This window comes from Pteronotus mesoamericanus, unplaced genomic scaffold, assembly GCF_021234165.1.
Source record: "Pteronotus mesoamericanus isolate MK-2021 breed Mesoamerican mustached bat unplaced genomic scaffold, CSHL_Meso_final scaffold_54, whole genome shotgun sequence".
Taxonomy (NCBI): Eukaryota; Metazoa; Chordata; class Mammalia; order Chiroptera; family Mormoopidae; genus Pteronotus; species Pteronotus mesoamericanus.
In genome coordinates, this window is record NW_026555321.1 from 12196140 (window position 1) to 12216967 (window position 20828).

Here is a 20828-nt window from a genome sequence, read left to right on the forward strand (position 1 = left end):
TGTGAAAACAAGAGTGAAGAAAAAGGAAATGATATAGGGAAGCAAAGAGAGCAAATATTAGTAATACTTACGGAGCTGGCCACCACTTATTATCAAGAACTGAGAGCCCAATCTTATGAGACCATAAGAAAGTAATGGCTCCCTACCCCCAGTGATCACAGATTTCACCCATCAGACATCAACTTCCCACCTACTGATCTGCACTTCAGAATAATGCGTAAGTGAGCTCCAAGCAAGCCCCGAGGCTTCTCATACCTGAGCAGCAACAGGGAAGCTACAGAACAGACAGATGAGAGGCACCTAACTAAGCACAGGAGAGGTGCTGTCCGTGTCCTACTAAAGTGGGCAACACTGACCCCAAACCCTGACAGAAGACATCACAGCAAGAGAAGCTGGAGAAGGAAAAGTAGCCAAAGATTCTGGAGATGAGGCCATGAAAATCTGAGCTGCTACATAAGAGATGTTTCATACATCCCCCAAATACAAGGAGGGGCAAAAGTAGTTTTACAGTTGTTCGTATGAAAAATAATATAGTATTAATAGTAATATAAGAATAAACTCTGTTCTATATACTCCCAACTGTAAACCTACTTTTGTCCCAACTTGCATTCTACAGTCTCATAAAAAACAAAAACCACATTCTATTTACCCTCCTATTCTGTACTCAACATAGTGAACTCCAGGCTAGCAGTAAGTGTACACTACTCTGCAGAAGCCACCACATCCACATCTAAAAGCAATACTTAGCCCTGGCCAGTGTGGCTCAGTTGGCTGGAGCACTGTCCTGTAAATCAAAAAGTTGTAGGTTTGATTCCTGGTCAGGGCACATGCCTGGGTTGTGGGTTCAGTCCTCAGCCAGGACACATACAAGAACAAGAGACAACTGGTCAATGTTTTTCTCTCACATCAATGTTTCTTTCCCTCTCTCTCTCCCTCCTTTCCCCTAAAATCAATGGACCTGTCCTCTAGTGAGGACATTAAAAAAAAAAAAAAAAATTAAAAGCAATACTAGAACCTGGAGTTCTCATGCTGGGAATACAGAGCATTTACATTTCAAGTCCTAAGCGACTCTGCATTTACCTAGTCTCCTCCCCAAAATCCTGAGATGGACATCCCTTTGTTGGCAGTTGCAGCCTCTGGACTATAAATACTCATTTAGAAAAGAAGGACCATGTGCATGAAAATAAAATACTACATGTCCTGTATCCATACTCAAGATTAACAAAACCTACCTCAAAAGTCCCAGCCTTTAAAAGATTGACCTGGTCATGCTGAGAGAGATCTCTAAATCCAGGAATACGCTTTGCAAATTCGACCACTTCTTTCACTGCTGGGGTGAAGCTCATTGAAAATTCTTCCCAGATTTCATGCCCCGATTTATGAGGATCCACATATGGAGACTTGCTCATTGGACAAACCTAGCATGCACAAAACAGAAAAGCTGTTAAATTGTGAGAGGTGGTAAAGAAATTTCAAAAGTGGCATCTCAATCACTGGAAACGCCAACGTGAAAATTACTCTCAGATGATATTGATGATAGCACTTTCTCTTTTGCTACTCTACAGTAGGACAGGAAGCCTCACAGCAACTGAATTTAAATAGTAACTCACTTATAACCATGAAAGAGGCAGCCTAAACAAACAGATCTGTTAACAAGGTAGTTCAGAAACCCGTGGCACAGATCTAAGAGTTTACTTTGCAACACTGCTGCCACCTTATGTTGGCATTATGGTTTAAAAAAAAAAAATCACACATATTTACTTGATTCTCAATCCTATTAGTGAGTTATGGCAGATGTTACAATTACCATTTCTTAGATGAGAACTGAGACTCTGTAAGATGTTTAGTGTTTATCCAAACACAGCTAGAAGTCAAAGCCGTAGAACCCAAGCCCACATTTAGTTAATATCTCAAAACTCACTTTTTTCTAAATGGGCACAATTACAATGTGTAATTTCAAAGATGAAAAGACAGTGATATCTCACTTTTTTTTTAAAAAGGTCACTAACCGTTTATTTTAGAAACAATTGTGTGAGCACCCACCTCCACTTAGTCAATTAGGAAATCAAGACTGGAGATACAAGGTGCACCTTTTTAGGATTGGGGAGGAAAAAACAGGACACTAAAGAAGGCACTAAAACACTAAAAGATTACAAAACATGCACTGGAACTTTTAGTAAAATCAGCCTTTACATTTTCACTAAATCCAAAAGATTCAAGAATTAAATGATCCTATAACCATGATTTTCTTTTCCCTCTTTAAGGTAGCCACTAAGTCTAATAAAATATAAGGTCACCTTCCAAATCCATGGGATCGAATACTTGCAAGTGACCAAAAAAATCTAACAAAAGGATTAGGGTACAGTCAACTATTTTGAAAATATAAAAAGAAGGCTTTAATTACCTTGCTGTGGAAAATACCAAGCACTATCAAAGGACCTCATAGTTTAAACTGGAAATGATGCGGTACTGATGTTTTTGCTGAAATTGTGGCTGAATAAAAACACTGTACTTTCATGTAGACTGTTGTATTTGATGAAAAAAAAATTGAGTGATATGAATAACATTAACTCATCCCCTAGGATGAGGGCTGAGAAAATCCTTAGAAGCTAGCCTATTAAATCAAACTATTCCTAAATTCTCACACAATAAAACATCTATGTTCTATAACCAAAGACCCTTTTGTATTATAATGGTTAAAGAAAACTCCAGAGAAATCAAGGAATTACTATGGTAGACTAAAAGATCAGCCCTTAGAGAAATCCCAGTGCTAGTAAGATGATTAATCAGAATGTCTAAATTTTGAAAGGGATTTCTAAGAATTAAAGGACCAATTTTGCATGATCCGTATTTTACATAAAATCCTAATTCCAATCATAGTATCAATCAAATCACGTTTGTACCTAATTCTGCGAAATTAGGTCATTCAATAAATGATGTTTATTAAATGTATTTGACCTAAAATATTGCACAAAAGTGATTCTGTAAATCTCTTAGGTTTTCTGACCCACCCCTGAAGTTGGTGTATCTCCCATATAAAAGAAAACCTTCAAAGTTTTCCTTGATACAAGGTGAGCAAAAAAAATGATTTCACTATACCAGATGCATTCTCCCTCCATTGTTGCACAGGTAACTATTCTTGTTCTCATTCTGAGAAAATCCATCTATCGAAACTCTATCACATACTCTTTGAGTATAAGCATTGGAGAAGTTCATACAATGTCCATTTGCAATACAAATGGCATGCCCATTTGGGTAATGCATTATGTTCCTCCCTTTATACTGTCCATTGAGATTCTGCTGGCTCTCACTACAAGGAAAATGGTTGCTAAGCCCATTGCCACAATGGTCATGGTTTAAATTATACTGCTCCATGTTCTTGGGAATCCGTTCTCGTTGGGGCTGCATGGTCTCTGCTGAGTTTTCTCGCTGCTCTTGATTATACATAAAGGTATCCTTGTGGGCTCTGGTCACCATGCCAATTACTTCTTCCTTTGCAAAATCAGAAGAGGGAGGAGAAGAGCTTTTGATGTTTTCTTGCTCCAGCTGGGGCTTGGGTCGCAGCTGTTCCTGGGCTGGTAAGGCTGTCTGTTCATGTTCTACTAATGCGTCATTCTGCAAATGACCACTGAACTGGCTGTTCATCATGGTCTTCATTGCACTCTGCATTTCAATTAGCATCCTCTGTTTCTCACGCTTAGGAATACGACCAAACCGAACAGCTATTGAAGAAAAAGATATTTAACATCTATATTCTAAATAAGACCTGTTTATACAAAAGAATAACACAAAATTATCTTTGGTAGCTATGACCTCTAGTAACAAATTATAGAAATGATCCCTGAAAGGATAGTCTTTAATAGCTACGACTTCTAGTCATGCAAGTAAATAGTATCTATGTGTGTCTGGAACAAATTACCCTAAACTTACTGGTTGTTTCTGATATACCACAGGAAGTGGAAGGGAGGGAGAAAATTTTCCACTGTTCTCCAAAAACAAAGCTAAGGAGAAGATCTATCTCGTAGGTATTTTAAAAGCAAAATCTAAGAAAGAAATCTGAAATTAACTAATGAAAATCAGAGCCTGAAACAGACCAGCATGACTCCACAGCACCTTATTAACAAGGCTGATGGCTGTTTTTAAGGCACATGGGATTCAGCTACCTACATCCATTAACACTTAATAGAACCTAGTAGATACAATCACTCCCTGAACATCTGACCTTTCTCAATTTATTTTTGTAACCTGTTCTCAAGACCCAACACTAAATGACCTGTTCTTTCCTTTTCCAGCTTCTTCAAAAAGAAAACCTTTTTAAAAAAAAAAAAGCCTTGGCCAAGTAGCTCAGTTGGTTAGAGCATCATCCCCATATGCCAAGGTTGCAGGTTCGACCCCAGGTCAGGGCACATACAAGAAGTAACCAATGAATGGATAAATAAGTGGAACAGCAAATTGATGTTCCCTCCATCCCCAACCCCACCCTCCAAAATCAATTAGGAAAAACGCAGTCAATAGAAATGTAGTTACTGAAAATCAACTTGCTGAATTTTAATTAAAATCAGTAAAATAATTCATCCTCCATTATTGTAGAGGATAGCCTTAGAATGTGTCTGGTCTTTTAAAAAAGACAATAAAAATTCTATATATCCACCCAGCAAGAAAGCCTTACTAATCTAATTGTATCTCTGACATTTATCAGACCAATGCTTTCATTGTGTTTCTCACTCCACACCCCTATTCCCTCTCCTTCACCAATGGCTGTCATTTTTATTCTTTTGGGGCAATCACAGTATCAACTTTAGATTACTATTTCTAGTGCTATAAAAAATTCTTCAGGCAATTAAAAATCCAAAACATCAGTAGCTGAAATCTGTTATTCAAGAAGCTTTATATTGTAATACTGTATTTCTGTGTAAAATATTAGAGCAACATAAGAGATTGCTTAAATGACCCTCCCCTAGATAAATATGAGGTTCATTCTTAGCAGCTCTTAATTAGGCCTACTAAACTAATCCCTCTGAAAACCTCTTCCTCTTCTGTTATGTTTCATAGAACAGAATTAGACTATCCACAAATGATTTCCCTAAGCACATGGAAGAGTCAAATCTTCCAGTGATGTCATACACAGATAATATTAGCAGTCCCACAAATTACAACTTTTACTTCCCATTGCTCCATTTCAAACCAGAATAGAGCAACCTCCTTCACTCCAGACCCTAACATTTCTTTTGATTTTGCATTTCCTTTCAATGTATTCAGAATCTGTGCCCTAAAAGCACATTATCATCTCAGGGCTGAGAAAGTGATGAGATTCACATAAAGAGAAATCAGTTCATCAGCAATGCTAAGAAATTATAGAGAAAGGACCATAGATTCCTATATCAAGAAAAACTAAATCTTTTTTAGGGAAAAAGTATTCAAATTATACAGGGGGAAAAAAATGGGTCTTTTTTACAAGAATCAACAACAACAAAAAAAGCGAGCCATAAGCCGTTTCTGGGATGTTGATGCTAATATTTGACTTCAATGAATTTGGCACCCTATAAGGCATTAAAATGTGTTTTCTAGTATCTGCTTCACCCGAAGCACGAGAGAGCCATTAGTAACTGGTTTATAGCTCTGGTTTATGCTAAGGAATAGAAGTCATACGCTTTAAAAAAGAAATTATCTTTAAACTAGGAACATACCATCTCTCGACATTCCAACAGACAGACACTTTTTGAAGCGACACTGCTGACATCTGTTCCTATTCATTCTCATTATAGAACAGTTTTCATTCTTCAGGCACTTCTTGTACTGGATGTTTTGCTGAATGCTTCTCCGAAAGAAACCCTAAGAACAAAGGAAGACGTACCCGCTCATTTAAAAACATCCAGATGAACACCTTGTAAGCAGCCACTCCCAACCCCTAACCCATTTAATATTACTAGCTACACCTGGGAAATAATTTTGTCTTAGAACAGAGGGAAATATAATCTTGACACGTGGAATTTAACTGGAATCTTACCAGTATCAATAAGCACCTATACTTACTAGCCAAAGAAAACTCTTCTTCCCTTCCTCCTTTTGGAGAATCTTGCTGCCTTCCAAGCTCCCCTTGTACTCCACTTTACCCTGTTTCCAGTCCCTGCCTGCAGCCACATTTTCCAACTCACATCTTAATCACATACAAATTCCAAAGCTCTTAAAATATGACTTATTTTTAAAGAGTTGACAGAAAAATATGTCCCACAGCTATAATCCCCTCATTGAAACTAAGGATTTTGTTAGTAGAGCTTGGTCTTTCTGGATCATTACCTGTTGATACCAGCAAGGCTTACTTATGTGTGTCAGGTGTTCCTGGCTGCTTGTCAGCAACAGGTAAGTGTCATACCACAAACCAACTAATGATCCAGGGAAAGACAGGTCCCAGCTACATGGCTACAAGTAACTGTCTTCACTAAACAAACAACTTAAGTACATATGCTGTGATAGGTATTCAAAGATCCCACCTTAACAGTTCATTGGAGAATGAAAAAGGAACACAATTACCAAAGTACTTTAAACTGCAGTTTCCTTGTTTACTTGCAAGTTCCAATATTTCCAACTGCAGTTGAAATGTGTGGTTAGTTATAAACTGCAGTTATAACTAACCACACATTTCATGACTCTATGTTGGTAATTGTGGGATAAAACATTTTTATACTTTATTACTGCATTACTGTACTTCGACACAACAATATCTGAGCTAGACACACCTTTAAGAAGCTACAGAACAAATATGTGTATTTACCAAGAATACACGATTAGGCTCATTGGCTTATGCTTTGTTTTCTCTAGATATAAAGTTAGAATGATGCCTGCCCCACAATTACTTCACACTTTTGAGGGGAAAATTGAAAAAAGGGTATTTATAGAATTTTTTAAATGGTGGGAGTGCTACATCTATATAAAATCCTGACCAGCTTGTTAAGTGACATGGCCGTTAAAAGCTACCAAAATCACAATTCATTCCCAGCCACCCTAAAAAATACTTCTTCTTTCACCATGTATATGCATTATCTTGTTCACGCACCATATCCTGCCAGACTGGATTCCTGCTTCTGGCTTTCAGTCAGAGAACAGCAGGAGCACTTGCCATGGCCACGTGAATTCAGGAGAAAGGATTGTGTCAGATTAAAAAAAGAGAAAGACAGGTTCCCTGGGTATAAGTAGGAAGTATAAACTTTCTCCCTTGGAATTATCTGATGGACAATCTAAGAAATATTCAACTAAACTTAAAATATAATAAGCTTTCTCAAGCATTCAATCTATATCCAATTTTCTTTTATTCACTTGGCATTACTTCCAAAGATACCACATTTTTATAAATATCTAGGAATTATTCTCAACTCCTAATATCAGACATGTCAGAATGACAACACATCTGACGAGACCTATTCAAAATTTGATTTAAACCAGTTCCAAGAAGGCAGGAGTGCCTTGTCTGTTTTTTTCCCTGCTGTTTCCCCTCTACCTAGAACAGCACCTGACACATTAGTGAATAAGCATTTGTGCACTTGATTTCATACCATAATTAAATTTGAGTGAGATAGCAAACTTATTTTGATCAAAATCTTTTAAAAAAAAATTTCACTGAGTTAGAAATGTATTTTTCAAAACAAATTATATTTATGTATTACATAAAATGCTTAAGACTTAAAGAGGAGCAGCTGACTTCTCTCCTCCCAGATTATCAACTGTGGAAACTGGCAAACGTAACTCCAATTTCTTTAATCCCAGAATCAGTAGGTTAAAGAAACAAAAGCATGCTTTCTTTACCTTACAGCCTTCACAAGCATGAACTCCATAATGGAATCCTGATGCCACGTCTCCACAGACTTTACACAGTAGAACCATGCCACTAAATTCTAAGGCACAAACACAAACAAAAGTGAAAAAATTTCAATTGTTTGTTTTCTTTCCAATTGAATATTTTGTTCATCTTGTAAGTGCTTTACAAAGATACCAATATACTTTTATCATTTAAAGAAAATTCTTTACACCAAATTAACAATCAAAAGACATCATAGTTTTCTCTTAAACTCAGTTTATGGGACTACCAAAAATATTTCAGAAAAGCTGGTTTTGCCCTTTCTTGATCATTTTAAACATACTCTGAAATTTTGTAAATCTAGAGTTACTTCACACTAGATATACAACCAGAACTAGGAAAACGAGTCTCCAAAGTAAGAATGAAAAAGTCAAGCAGAAAAGCCAATCAATAAAAGGTACAATGTCTGCACAGGCTGATATACAAATACTCAAGAGTTCCATTAATTAACCTACGGGCATCAAGTAGGTCCTATTCCTTCCTGATACTCCTTCCTACACCAGCCCATCTTACCTCCACACCCACTTAGGGGTCCAAATTCCACTACTCATTTGGTTATTCCAATCCTGCTTTATTTCCTAATTCCAATGTTCCTAGCTCCAACTTCATGGAAGAAAAACCTTTCCCACAATGAGTAAGCACTCTGTCTTAGAAACCAGATTCAGTACTGGCTTCCAGAAGAAAGGTAACTGTGAAAATGTGGCAAAAGGGGGTACCCTAGAGGAAATGTGGTAAGGCACAGTACATAACCACATATTTCATTCAGTGGCAATAATCAGTTATGATAACCCCTAGAGGCTGTGACTTCTAAAACCATCACTGATTTCTTACCTAACTAATGAACTATGTATGATTACCCAGAAAGGAGTGAAAATTATACCCCAAATGAAAAGTTGATAAAGCAAGCCCCAGTTGCAATTAACGGCACCAACCTTTAGAAAACGGAAGTAACTTACTTGTCACTCCACTATGACTCTTCGTCATCCCAGGTGCACTCGACTTGCTTGTTTTCATAGAACAGTCTATTCGATCATTCTTCAGAATGCCTTCAATATTGGAGAGATCACCACTTTTGGGATTACCATTGTTATCAGAATTGGAGCTATTTGGAGAAGACGGAACAGAAGAGAAGGAGGACTGGAAACTATTCTCAGAGCCATCACTATGACACGAGGCAGGGCTAGAGGCTGAGCTGGAAGAACTGATATAGGCAATTACACCTCCTAGAAGAGAGGGAAATCAGATAATTAGATACATGATAATATATATTTTCTATTTTTTATAATTCTGAACAGTAAAGTCACTAATTTAGAAATTGGTTACTGATTAAATGTCAACTTATCCCAAGAAGAAAAATAACTTATTTCCTACTATTCTTCCTGCTTCCACAAAGTTCAAAGCCCATTCAATTCCCATTGATTTAAAAAGTGAGAAGGCTCTGATTGGCTTAGTTATTCTCAGCATATGCAAATCCAAACCTTAAGTTTTCCATTTTCCAATCTTTTCCTAAAAGGAATAAAAGACCTTCCTGAGTGAATCCACAGCTTAAACCAACTGTTTTGGCTGTGAAGAAATCTGGTTCTGATTCTCTTTTTGTCTCTTCGTTGTACCTTCATATGACACAATCCTGGAAACAGTGAATTCATCATTTGCCTCCCCCATCGCTTGGCTAAAACACAGGTTAATCAAGAACAAATGTAACATTTGGAACTCCGGATAAAGTAATTTATCTCAAAATGGAGAACCTTTCATAATTATTGCTCCCAGAATCTGTTTTGATGCTCCCCGAAGACTTCTATGACTATCACTAAACCCCAGTTCCACTCTCCCTTTCTCCACCTACTTCTGACTTGAAGACATACTTATCTCTAAGCACCTTTTAAGGAATCCAGACTCACTACTTGCTCTTTTGACTGACTACAGTAAATGTTCAAGAGGCTAAAAGAATAAAGGTTATCAGAGAGTAATATTAAGGCTGAAGTTAATGCCCTTTTCACAGTGCTACTCTCAAAACACTACTCACAACTTTATCAATGTAACTTCCACAACCCCTCTGAAAACTGGTCTTGACACCTTAGAGACTGTATACCTCCCAGGTTAAGAAATAGCATTTAAAATTATTTTTAGAGTGTAATTACAAACTTCTTCACTCAAAAAGATAAAATGCTGCAACAGTAATGTCATAGCCAAATATATTATTTTTCCAAATCCCAGGCCAAACAAGAAATTCTCATATTCTTTGCCAAAGTCTATTGTAGTTTCTTTTCCTCTTCTCTCCATCATCAACAAACATTTATTGGCTTTTTCAATGTGTATCAGATGCAAAGTTATCTCTCTTCCATCTCTGTCCTGAGGTCTTATTTAAACCTATTGTTCACTTGTTTCCATCTTTTTCTCAACTAGACCATATGCACCTAGATGTACAGAGTGTCTCTTAATTCTCCATACATGCTTCATGGAATAAGCCCGTCATAAATATTTTGAAGACCTACTTCTCTGCCTTTGTGAAGCCCACATCTAATAACCAGGAGAGATTCCAGAATAGTATAAAATATTACTAGGAAGTTGCCAGTAAAACTGCATTTCTGACAATAATCTAGATGACTACGCTTAGAAAGTGGAGAATTTTGTACATTCCCAAAGTAAAAACTACAATTCAAGCATTCACTCTGAAATAAAACTTTCTCTGCTAAAGGGAAATGACTCTCCAATCTTTTTTTTAGATGAAAGTCACACTTTTGTAAGTCATTTAAAAGAAACACACACACACACTCTCTCTCTCTCTCTCTCTCTCTCTCACCAAAATATGCCAAAACAATTCCAAAGAACAGAAAAATGTTTCCATTTACAGAGAAGAAAAAGAGGCAGGAGAGTTTTAGTCTTTGAATCACTTTCAGTCTGTCATGTTGAAATTAGGTAACAAATACATATTTATGTACTAACTATTATATCCAGGCTGGGAAGCCCCGGAGAAGTAAAGTACAATCACATCTCTCAGGCAGTTTGATTACAATCCAGAAGAGATGTTGAAACAGATGCCTACTATGCCAAGGAAAACACAGCAGTGTTGATCATACACAAATTTAATATGTGTAAGAGCAACTAAGTGTACTTGAGTTTTAAATAACGTGAAAAATCCCATCTACTTTTCCATTCTTTAAGCGTATGACTTGTGTATCAGCCTTAAAGCTGGGGTGTGAATCTGCTCTTTCTATAGACTGACCCACTTCCCAAATCCTCTTAGCATGTTCTTATCACCTGCCCAGAATGAAGCCAGAATTTGATAATTAGTATTTGTCCTGTAATGTGGTCCCTACCTATAAACCACTCATTCTCAAATTGTGGTCCATGGACCTAGGGCTCCAGCATCACCTGGGAATCTGTTAGAAATACAAGTTCTTAGGCCCTGCTCCAGATCTACTGAATTAGAAATTTTAATCGCCTTGGTGCTGCTGATGCACAGTACAGTTTGAGAGCCACTGTCACACCAGCCAAGTACTTTCATTAGTACTCAATGGAAGAAAAAGTAACCAAGAGCAGTTTTAATAATAAAAATTTCATCTACCACTGATTTTAAAATCTAAAGGGTCCTAAGATTTCAAACACAAGGATAAAAAGCTTCCTAACTTTGAGTTAATTCACATTCTCTAGAGATTATGTTGAATACATATTATCAGAACCACCTGATACTTTTCCAAAATACATGTTTCCAAGGTTCTGCCCAGATGAGAGAAGGCACTCATAGGAATGAGCATTTTTAACAAGTGCCCCAGGTGATTCTTTGCAACTTGAAGTTTAGAATGCCTACAACCAGTGAATTCAAGCACAAATTGGCCTACAGTTTCCTTTTTTTTAATTGTTTTACTGATTATGCTATTACACTTGTCCCAATTTTTCCCCCTTTGCCCCCCTCCATCTAACAACTCCCACTTTCTCAAGCAATCCCTACACCACTGCTTATGCTCATGGGTCATGTGTATAAGTTCTTTGGCTACTCTGTTTCCTATACTGTACTTTATATCCCATGGCTATTCTGTAACTACCTATTTGTACTTCCTAATCCCCTCACCTCTTCGCCCAACCCCCCCCCCACACTCCTCCTATCTGGCATCTATAAAAATGTTCTTCATTTGCAGAGCTTCATGGACTATTGTCTGTTTCCTTCACTGAATTAGGAAAATTTTCTTTCATTGTTTTTTTTCAACTAGATTTCCAATTTCTTGCTCTTTTTCTTCTCCTTCTGGTACCCCTGCTGCAAATGTTGGGATGCTTGAAGTTGTCCCAGAGACTGCTTACACTATCCTTGTTTTTTTGGATTCTTTTTTCTTCTTGTTTTTCTGATTTTGGTTGTTTTTTGCTTCCTTATGTTCCAAATCATTGATCTGATTCTCACTTCATCCACTCTACTGTTGTTTCCCTGTAAATAATTCTTTATTTCAATTAGTATATCTTTTGTTTCTGGACTGGATCTTTTTTATGCTGTTCAGGTCCTCACTAAGTTCCTTGAGCATCCTAATAACCAGTGTTTTGAACTCTGCATCTGAAATAGATTGCTTATCTCCATTTCGTTTATTCTTTTTCTGGAGTTTTGATCTGTTCTTTCATTTGGGCCATGTTTCTTTGTCTCCTCATTTTGGCAGTCCCCCTGTGTTTGTTTCTATGTATTAGGTCAAGCTGCTGACTCCCTGTCTTGATAGCATGGCCTAATGTAGTAGGTGTCCTGTAGGGATCCAGTGGAACAGCCTCCCCTATCACCTAAGCTGGGTACTCGATATGTGCCCTCCATGTGGCCTGAGTACACCCTCCTCTTGCAGTTGAGACTTGATTGCTGTTGGCAGGTCAATGGGAGGGATTTACCCAGGCCAGTCAGCTGCAGAGACTGGCTGTGACCACTGACGACCAACCTCCACCCTCCATGGAGGATCAGCTGTGCAGGGGGCAGGGTGGTGTACTCTGACATGGTCTGTAGCCGTCCACTGGGTACGCAGGCTCTAGGGTTTCCCAGGTGATGCAGGCCAAGGTCAGTCCCCACCTGGACTCTGCCCAGAGCCACCCTGCATGAGCTATAAAGCAATCTACAGATGGCTGCCTCTTGTGCTGGGCTTAGAGATTCCCATGAAAAGCAAAGCTATGAACCTAGGCTGGCTACTGCTACTGCCAGGACCAGGCCACTTAACCAAGAGGTATGGGGGCTGGAGGCTCCCGGAGGCTGGCTGTTGCTTGTTTGAAAGGATTTAGGAAATTGTAAAGCATGAGCCAAGACCAGCCATTCATATGGAAAAGCCATCGTTAACAGCTTGATTGAGCCATAATTGGGTGGACAGTCTCAGGGGATCTCCAGGGAGGGACAGTGTTACCCAGGTTGATGAAGTTTCAGATATGGCACCTGCCTGCTGGCTCTATGGCTCTGTGACTCTGTGGGAGTAGGGTTCAAAAAGGGACAATGGCTTCTGCCCACCTTTCTGTGTGAGCAAAAACTATCCTCCCACTCCCCACTTGATGCCAGACACTTTAGTTCCTCCTTGTATGCCACTGGTGCCTTTCAAGCTTCTACACCAGTGCTGGAGCTCAGAGCGAGGGCATCTGAGTAAGTCTGTGTATGAGTTCTTTAACGGGAGCTGCTTGGGACTCTGTACGTTTCTTCCACCTACTCAATCCCCCCTGGTTTCTGCAGCCAGAGGTTATAAGGACTTATTTCCCTGGCACTGGAACCCTGGGCTGGGGGGGCCTGGTTTGGGGCTCAGATTCCTCACTCCTGGTATGTCCCTCCCAAATTTTTATCCACCACACATGGATACGGAACCAGCCCATTCCACGTCTCCACCCCTCCTACCAGGCTGGTAGTTGTCAGACTTACATTCAGCTCAATTTCTGATGATTCTGAGTGATGGCTGTTCTATATTTTAGTTATAATTTTGATGTGGTTGTACGAGGAGGTGAGCTGTTTACCCATGCCAGTACCCTGACTGCAAGTCTCTGATCCTGGCCTATAGTTTTGAAGGCTGATGTTTCATTGACATAACTGCCACCTACCCTTAATATACTATGAATCCAAAGAGAAGCAATTTTAAGCTGGAAACCTATCAAATGTCATGTTCCCAGGTAAAAACTAGGTGCCACCTGTTCTCATAAAACTTTAAAGAGATCTGAAGTTCACATTAGAAATTTCAGGTGTTAACAAACTGTTGCTTTTTTCACATGTCTCCACTCAAAATATAAAGAAAATATAAAGACTCTAAAGAAAAATATTACTCTTAGTCCTGAAAAGACTCCCAAAGGAAGGTCTCATGACTATTTATCTTCTCTAACCTACTACTTTCAGTAATAAATTCACTTCCTAAGATCTCAAGATAAGTAAAAGATGAAAAAATGATAGTTTTCCTTAGAAAACTTTCCTAGGGCCACCATCTGAGTCAGCCATTTATATTCACAAGGTCTTTGGACTACCGCAGCTTTAAAAAAAAACACAAAAACTTAGAAATCAGCGCTATCCTGATGGCTTGAGAACTAATTTAAAGCACTGGCTGAACAATGGAAGGTACTATTATAACCCAAAACACATTTTCCTTTGCAAAAGTTCCAAAATCAAGCCTAAGAAAACTACTGAGCTATTATCAATCCAGTTAAGATCCTATTCCCCTTTTTAGAAGTTCAACAATCATTTACAGCAAGAATTTCTGCCAGCCATCATGAAATCAAAGATGACCCATCTAAAAGCAGCTACATTCACCTAGCAAGACCTTCTACACTGACTCAGTTGTCTTATACCATCTACTCTTGCTACCAATCTATCAACATGATTAACAACCCAAATGGGTTAAATTTTAATTTCCTGTAAGGTACAGAGTACATCTTGTAGTTCCTCAACACAATGAAGAAAAGAAAGTGAAAACTGCAAGTAACCAACAACCTAATGAATGTCGAGAATGAAATTACCCAATTTCACCCCGCATTTCATCCTCACAGGAACCCTCTGAATTAATTTCCAGTATCCCATTTTATAGATGAGGAGCTCAGAAAGATTAAATAATACAGCTACAAAGTGGCAAGGCCAGAGTTGAAAGTCAAAGCTATCTAATTCCAGAGGATGGACTATTATCCCTTACTGAGAAGACCTGGGCAAACAAGTCACTTTCAATCTCTCTAAACCTGAGTCATCGTCTATAAATGGGAACACCTGCCATTTATTACAAGACTGAAATGAAATGGTATTCATAAACAAGGATTATTAAAGTGCTTTTTACACACACAGTTCTTGATGATAAAGCAAGAAAGGTAAAATCCCCGAACCAGCATGTCCCAACACCTTCAGCATCAGGCAGAATGCACTTCTGAGATGCCTCAAGCTAAAATTAGCTGAGGCACAGTCGTCTCTATTTTCAGTTGAAAAGGACCCTGGAGCTAGGCCAGGTTCCCAGGCTAGGACTTACCCAGTGGTCGACTTTAGACAAGTCAGAAGTCAATATCCAATTTTGTCCTACTGGGAAGTACTCACTGTCCCTGCATATGCAGGGGTTTTCTTAACCTCAATTCTAGGCTTGCCCATCATCAAAACCCTCCTACTCCCACTGCCCAACATCCTGGAATGCATGCTTGAGTTCAAGTCATGAATATACTTTTTTGTCTTATAACTTAAGAGCAAAACATTTTTACCATTAAGGAGCTTTAGTTTTCTCATTTTAAAGGGTTATTATTAATAATTCTTACTCACAGGATCTGAAACGCTCAACTTCCAACTGTGTCCTGAGTGTCAGGAGTCTAGTAAACAACATGGTCCCTTCCCTAAAAAGCTTCAACAGCCCAAGTGGGGAAACAGCTATGCCAGCCACTCATCCCAGTGCAATGTGAGCACTGTTTTATATATTGTGAACTGCTAAGGACAGCACATAAGCACTACAGAAGGCAGAGATCAAGAGAGGCAAACAGCCAAGGTGACAATAACTGGGATCTTGAAGAATATGTAAATTATTAAATGATGTACCATTTAAGAGATTATTAAAAATAACAAACAATGCAGTGACAAGAAACAGAGTAGGTCTTATTTTATAAAATTGTGTTTTTGTCTCCATGTAAATTGCTGGAAGAGGAGGTCAAGTGTAATCTAGTGTCTTGGAAAACAAAAACAAAAAAGAGATTGACTAACAGTATTAAAAAAGTGGAATGCTGAATTGGGAGGTTCTGCGGACACCTGCCCTTTTCCACCAGATATAACCCTATGCCACTGCAAACCAAGCGGATCCATGTAACTCCTTCACTCCCAAGAAGACAGGACCACCACGTTGTGCATATACCTTCAAACAGCAGAGCAATTAGTTTGTGCTTCCCAAGTGGACTTTGTGGGTTCCAAATCTGGCTCCACCACTTGCCTAAATTACTTCAATTAGCCCCTCATCTTTAAATAGTAACAACAGTACTTTCCTTCACAGAATTATGAGGTAACAAAGTAGTAACACATGTAAATGCTCAAGGTACCAGTGATCATTATTTTACCATCATTGTACTGAAGTAGTTCAATTAAAATAATTCAAATAAAACTAAGCCTCCCTATCTGTTCTTAGTTCCTTCCATTTTGAAGGTGTCATATGACCCAGTCGTTTCTCTGTAGGTTATTTCCACCCTACCTTCTGAATCCCTTAACTCCACTGACTAATCAAGCAGCTTCCTACTTCACATCTGATTCTTTCCGCTGCTGTGCTATTTCTCTTTCCAAATGAAGATTTCTTTACCATTGTCTCTCTCTGATGTTTTCTTTCCAAGTTTGGAGAAACACAGGAGAACACAGATTTGTAAAGATATAAATAAATTTTGTAGGAATGTTTTCCTAATTTTTAAAATATTAATTACAGCCAGGGTTAACAAGTTTATGCAATGAGTTATTTAAAGGACCTAGTATATGAAATCAAAATCTATCTGTGATCGCCCTGGCTGGGTAGCTCAGTTAGTTAGAGCATCATCCCCAATATGCCACAGATTGCAGTCAGGGTATATACAAGAATCAACCAATGGCCCTGGCCGGTGTGGCTCACAGGATTGAGTGCCTGCCTGCAATTCCCTTCAATTCCCTGCCAGGGCACATGTCTGGGTTGCAGGCCAGGTCCCCAGTTGGGGAGCGTTCTAGAGGCAACTGGCTGATGTTTCTCTCCTTTTCTCTCTGAAAATAAATAAAATCTTAAAAAAAAAAAACAAAAACAAGAATCAACCAATGAACACATAAATGAATGCATAAATAAGTGGAACAACAAATTAATGTTTCTGTCTCTAAAAATATCAATAAATTAAAAAAAAACTATCTGTGACACAATGTATGAGTCAATCTCTGCCACTTCCATTTCACATCTATAATAGACACAGAGAGGGTAGAGACACAATATGTCATGAACTGTAGGACAGTTAAATGACTTGGTCACTGGCTGAATGTGTATTGACTAATACAATGATATCAACCCAAAGGGAAAGGTTAGAGGTGTGCCAGTCAGCAATGAATTTGGCCCCACCCTAGTCAATATTTACAATTTGAAGAAGAAAGTAAAAGGGAATGCTTATCAAAACTCCCTCTGACAGACAGATAGCAGAAATTATTGATATACTAACAGCTGTCACAGCTTGAACTTAGAGCCACAAGGAACAAGAGAAAATTTAAGAAAAACAATTGCAAATTTCTGTACTTAAAAGTCAAACAATTACCCGCACACTGGATGGAAAACTAGCTTCAAAAATTCCCATGAAAAGGTCCTAACTGATTGCAAGGTTATTGTGAGTCAGCAAAGCAATATGCTACAAAAGCTAAGCCTGCCAGAGAATTCATTTGCAGCAGAATCCCAAACATGGAACTTGGTAACTGTCCAACCATTTCCACAGGAGCCTGTTCATTTCTGGGCGCTACAGCCCCAAGGGCAACAAGGATGATAATCAGGGGAAAAAAAAAAAAAAAAAGTGCAAGAAACGAGGGATAAAAACTGGAAATGCAAGGGACGTGGGGAGAGAAGACAGTCCACCAAAGTTAGTTTTATAATTTGTAGCTCCAAAGGCAAGATTATGATCAGTGATATCGTCCCAAGAAGGTTCAATCTAGAGAAAAATTTCTAATCACCTGAGCCTGCCCATATATGAGGTTGCAAAGCTGGGTTAAAAGAAGCTGATCCTGGTAATCTCCAGATCCTATCAAGTAAGAGTTTAATTCCATGACAGCTTATCTAATTTTTTAAAATATCCTCAAAGGCTAAAAGTAGGCCCCCATAAGTAATTAAAATACAGTTGGAAAATGACTCTATTTTTCCTGTTCGTGGAAAACGTTTCACAACACATTCGTTATCAAGGCACGCATATAGTAACTTAAAAACTGGCTTCTGTAACCTCACTGGCCTCAGGTATAAAGGCCATCATTTGTAGGCAGACAGAAGGGGAGAAGGAAGCAAAGTACTGTTCTGTGGCACTGTAACCGGAAATGTAACAAGAAAAAGATTCATAAAAACAACTGCTTATCAGGTTCAGTTAAGATCACTAAGGGTTTGAAAAAATCAACTGAAATGAACAAGCATCAATCTTACAGGTCTCAGAGAAGAGCCGCTTACACGTAGGACAATCTGAGTCATCCAGACCACAGGCGTGAGCTGAATGATTAGCTATGGGTGTGACCCATTCACAGTAAGACTCCCAGCCCAAGGGGATTTTCAAGCCGGTTTTTATGACTTAAGATAAGACAGGTCGAGTCCTAGACGAAAACAGTTTTATTTTTGAACAGTGAAGCAAACTCGTAACAAGGGCGGGTGTTGTACCATCTGCCGTGCGTTTCTCGGGATGTAAGCATCTAAGCCTCCTTAGAGGGTCTCGCGACGCGGAAGCCTCACGCCTGTCGCAGGCACCCCCTTCGGCCTCTAGCAGCCCTCGCCCCGCACTTCCTCCTCAGTATCTGCAAGGTCTGCCGCCCGTCTGTCTGCCCGGCCCCGGCTCAGCGCAACGGGGTCACCTCCCAGCGGTGCGCGCAGAGACCGAAGCACTGCGGCGTCTGACCCCTCCCCACAGCCGCGCGACCGCGGGGTTTCACGGCTGGCGCACGCGCGGCCTCCTCCGCACAGTGCAACCCCGCGGGGGAGGAAGGAATCGCGGCCACGTCACAGCTCCGAGGGTTCCAAAGGGGCGGGGCCTCCCGGGAGGCAGCGGCGCTCCCCGACGGCGCGCGCGCGCGCGCGCGTCCGCCCCCACGTGTCCCTGCGGCTCTTGGGAATGTGGGTCACAGAGGCAAGCGGCCTCACGTGTCCCCGCCCGCCGCCACCGCCTCAGCGCCCATTATGTAATGCCGCGTCACGCGCCCGCCCAGCCAACCGGCGCCCGCGCGCCGCAGAACGTAAACACAGCGCGCACGTGGCTCGCGCGGCCCGGCCATGTGAGGGGGGAGTCGGGCCGGCGCCACCGGGCCGCGCTGCGGCGTTGCAGGGAACGGTGAGGGCCACCGCGGGGCGGCCCGGGGGACGGAGCGGGGCGGGGGTGATGGGAACCGAGGCTGAGGAGGATTCGCGGCACGCAGCAGCTCACCCCGCGGGCCTGGGGACACCTCTGACCTCCGCCCCCCGAGGTGCCCCAGCAGGATCCGAGCGTCCCCTCCGTCATCCCCGACCCGCCACAGTCCTGTTCTTACCCGCATTCACCTCCATGATGCCCTCAAGGAGGGGGCCGAGGCCGACTGCTTCCCGCAGAGGGGGCAGCTCCGCCTCTGCCTCCGCCTCAGCGCCGCGCCGCCCCGGGCTGGAGGCAGCGGTGGTCGCGGGGCCCCCTCATGGGCGGGGCGGGCGGGGCGCCCGGGACCGGCGGCCGGAGAGCAGGCTGCAGAGAGAGACGGCGACGGCGGCAGCTGGCAAGCGGCGATCCTCGCGGGATCCCTGACAACAAAAGCGGCGGCGCGGAGGCTTCCTGCAGCCAGCGCACCGCGGCAGCGAGGGCGGCTGATGGGGAGGGCAGCCGCGACCATGTGACCCGCGCACACACCCCCCTCCCTCCGCCCGCCCCTCGCTGGCCGCTGCGGCGACTCCGCCTCCTCCCCGCCTTCTCGCCTCCCCTACTTTCTCCCCCGTGCCCTCCCTTTCCCCTGTTTCTCCCTAGTTTCCTTCATCCCCTTTCCCCTTCTTTTGTCTATTTCCCTGCTCTCCACATCCCTTCTTTCCTCTCCACCCCCTCCACCCATCTGACCTTCCCGCCTCGGGCCGGGAGCTCCCTCCACGCCCCCGTCACAGGCTTGCTGCCCCGAACCTCAAGTCACCTAGGATGGCTACCGAGGACCGCCCGTTGGCGCCGAACAGACCCGCTTTTCAGGACCCCGGGTTGTGCCAACCTGGTTCGGGCTAGCCTAACCCCTGACCTCCCCGTTAGATCCCGCTCTCCCACGCGACAGACCTCTAAAGGCTGGACTCTGAGGACACAGCCAATTTCTCTCATGCGCTGGGTGATTTCATCCAGCCCCGTACCTTGAACAGACCTACGTTCTGAAGATTGCCAAATTCACATTTCAAACGAGGCCTCTCTTCTGAGCTCCAGATTTCTGCATCCAGCAACACGTTTGGTTGTCCTATTGATGTTTCTAGGCATCTCAAATTTAAGATGTAGACAGATATATGTATGTGTCCAAACTCAATGCGCACTTAAGATTTCTGCATTTCACTTTGTATGTAAATTTTACATCAAAAGAAAAAACTCGAACCAAATGACATTGGTGCTGAGGTATGCAGAGAGAATGGCACTGATGTTGGCGATTTAAATGCACTACAAAAGGAAGAGCTGATGGATGGAGGCATGCATAAATGGATAGAAGTATATAGTAAGATCTTAGCTGTAGATGTTGTATATGGGTATTCACTGTAAAATTCTTTCCAAATTACTCTTTCAAAATGTTAAGTGTAAAATGTTGAGGGAAATGTAATATGTAAGATAGTTTTACATGTGCAACACTCCTCCCTCCATCACTATTCCATCTCACACAGGTTTC

General features: G+C 41.2%; 1 protein-coding gene across 3 annotated transcripts in view; it reads right to left on the reverse strand.

The window, feature by feature from the left end:
* NR1D2 (nuclear receptor subfamily 1 group D member 2) overlaps positions 1–19813 on the reverse strand; it is a 37406-nt gene extending 17593 nt beyond the window's left edge. For 2 of the 3 annotated variants that reach the window (XM_054595257.1, XM_054595258.1), the window contains exons 1-6: positions 19488–19813; positions 8809–9075; positions 7801–7889; positions 5688–5832; positions 3100–3722; positions 1233–1418 (exon numbers count right to left, since the gene is read on the reverse strand). In XM_054595257.1, coding sequence (XP_054451232.1) covers positions 1233–1418; positions 3100–3722; positions 5688–5832; positions 7801–7889; positions 8809–9075; positions 19488–19503 — 1326 coding nt within the window. In that variant the 5' untranslated portion in view covers positions 19504–19813. Of the gene's footprint in view, positions 1–1232; positions 1419–3099; positions 3723–5687; positions 5833–7054; positions 7779–7800; positions 7890–8808; positions 9076–19487 lie in introns of those variants that run through there. The other variant, XM_054595259.1, reaches the window with a different exon arrangement.
* Between the last annotated feature and the right edge of the window lie 1015 nt (positions 19814–20828).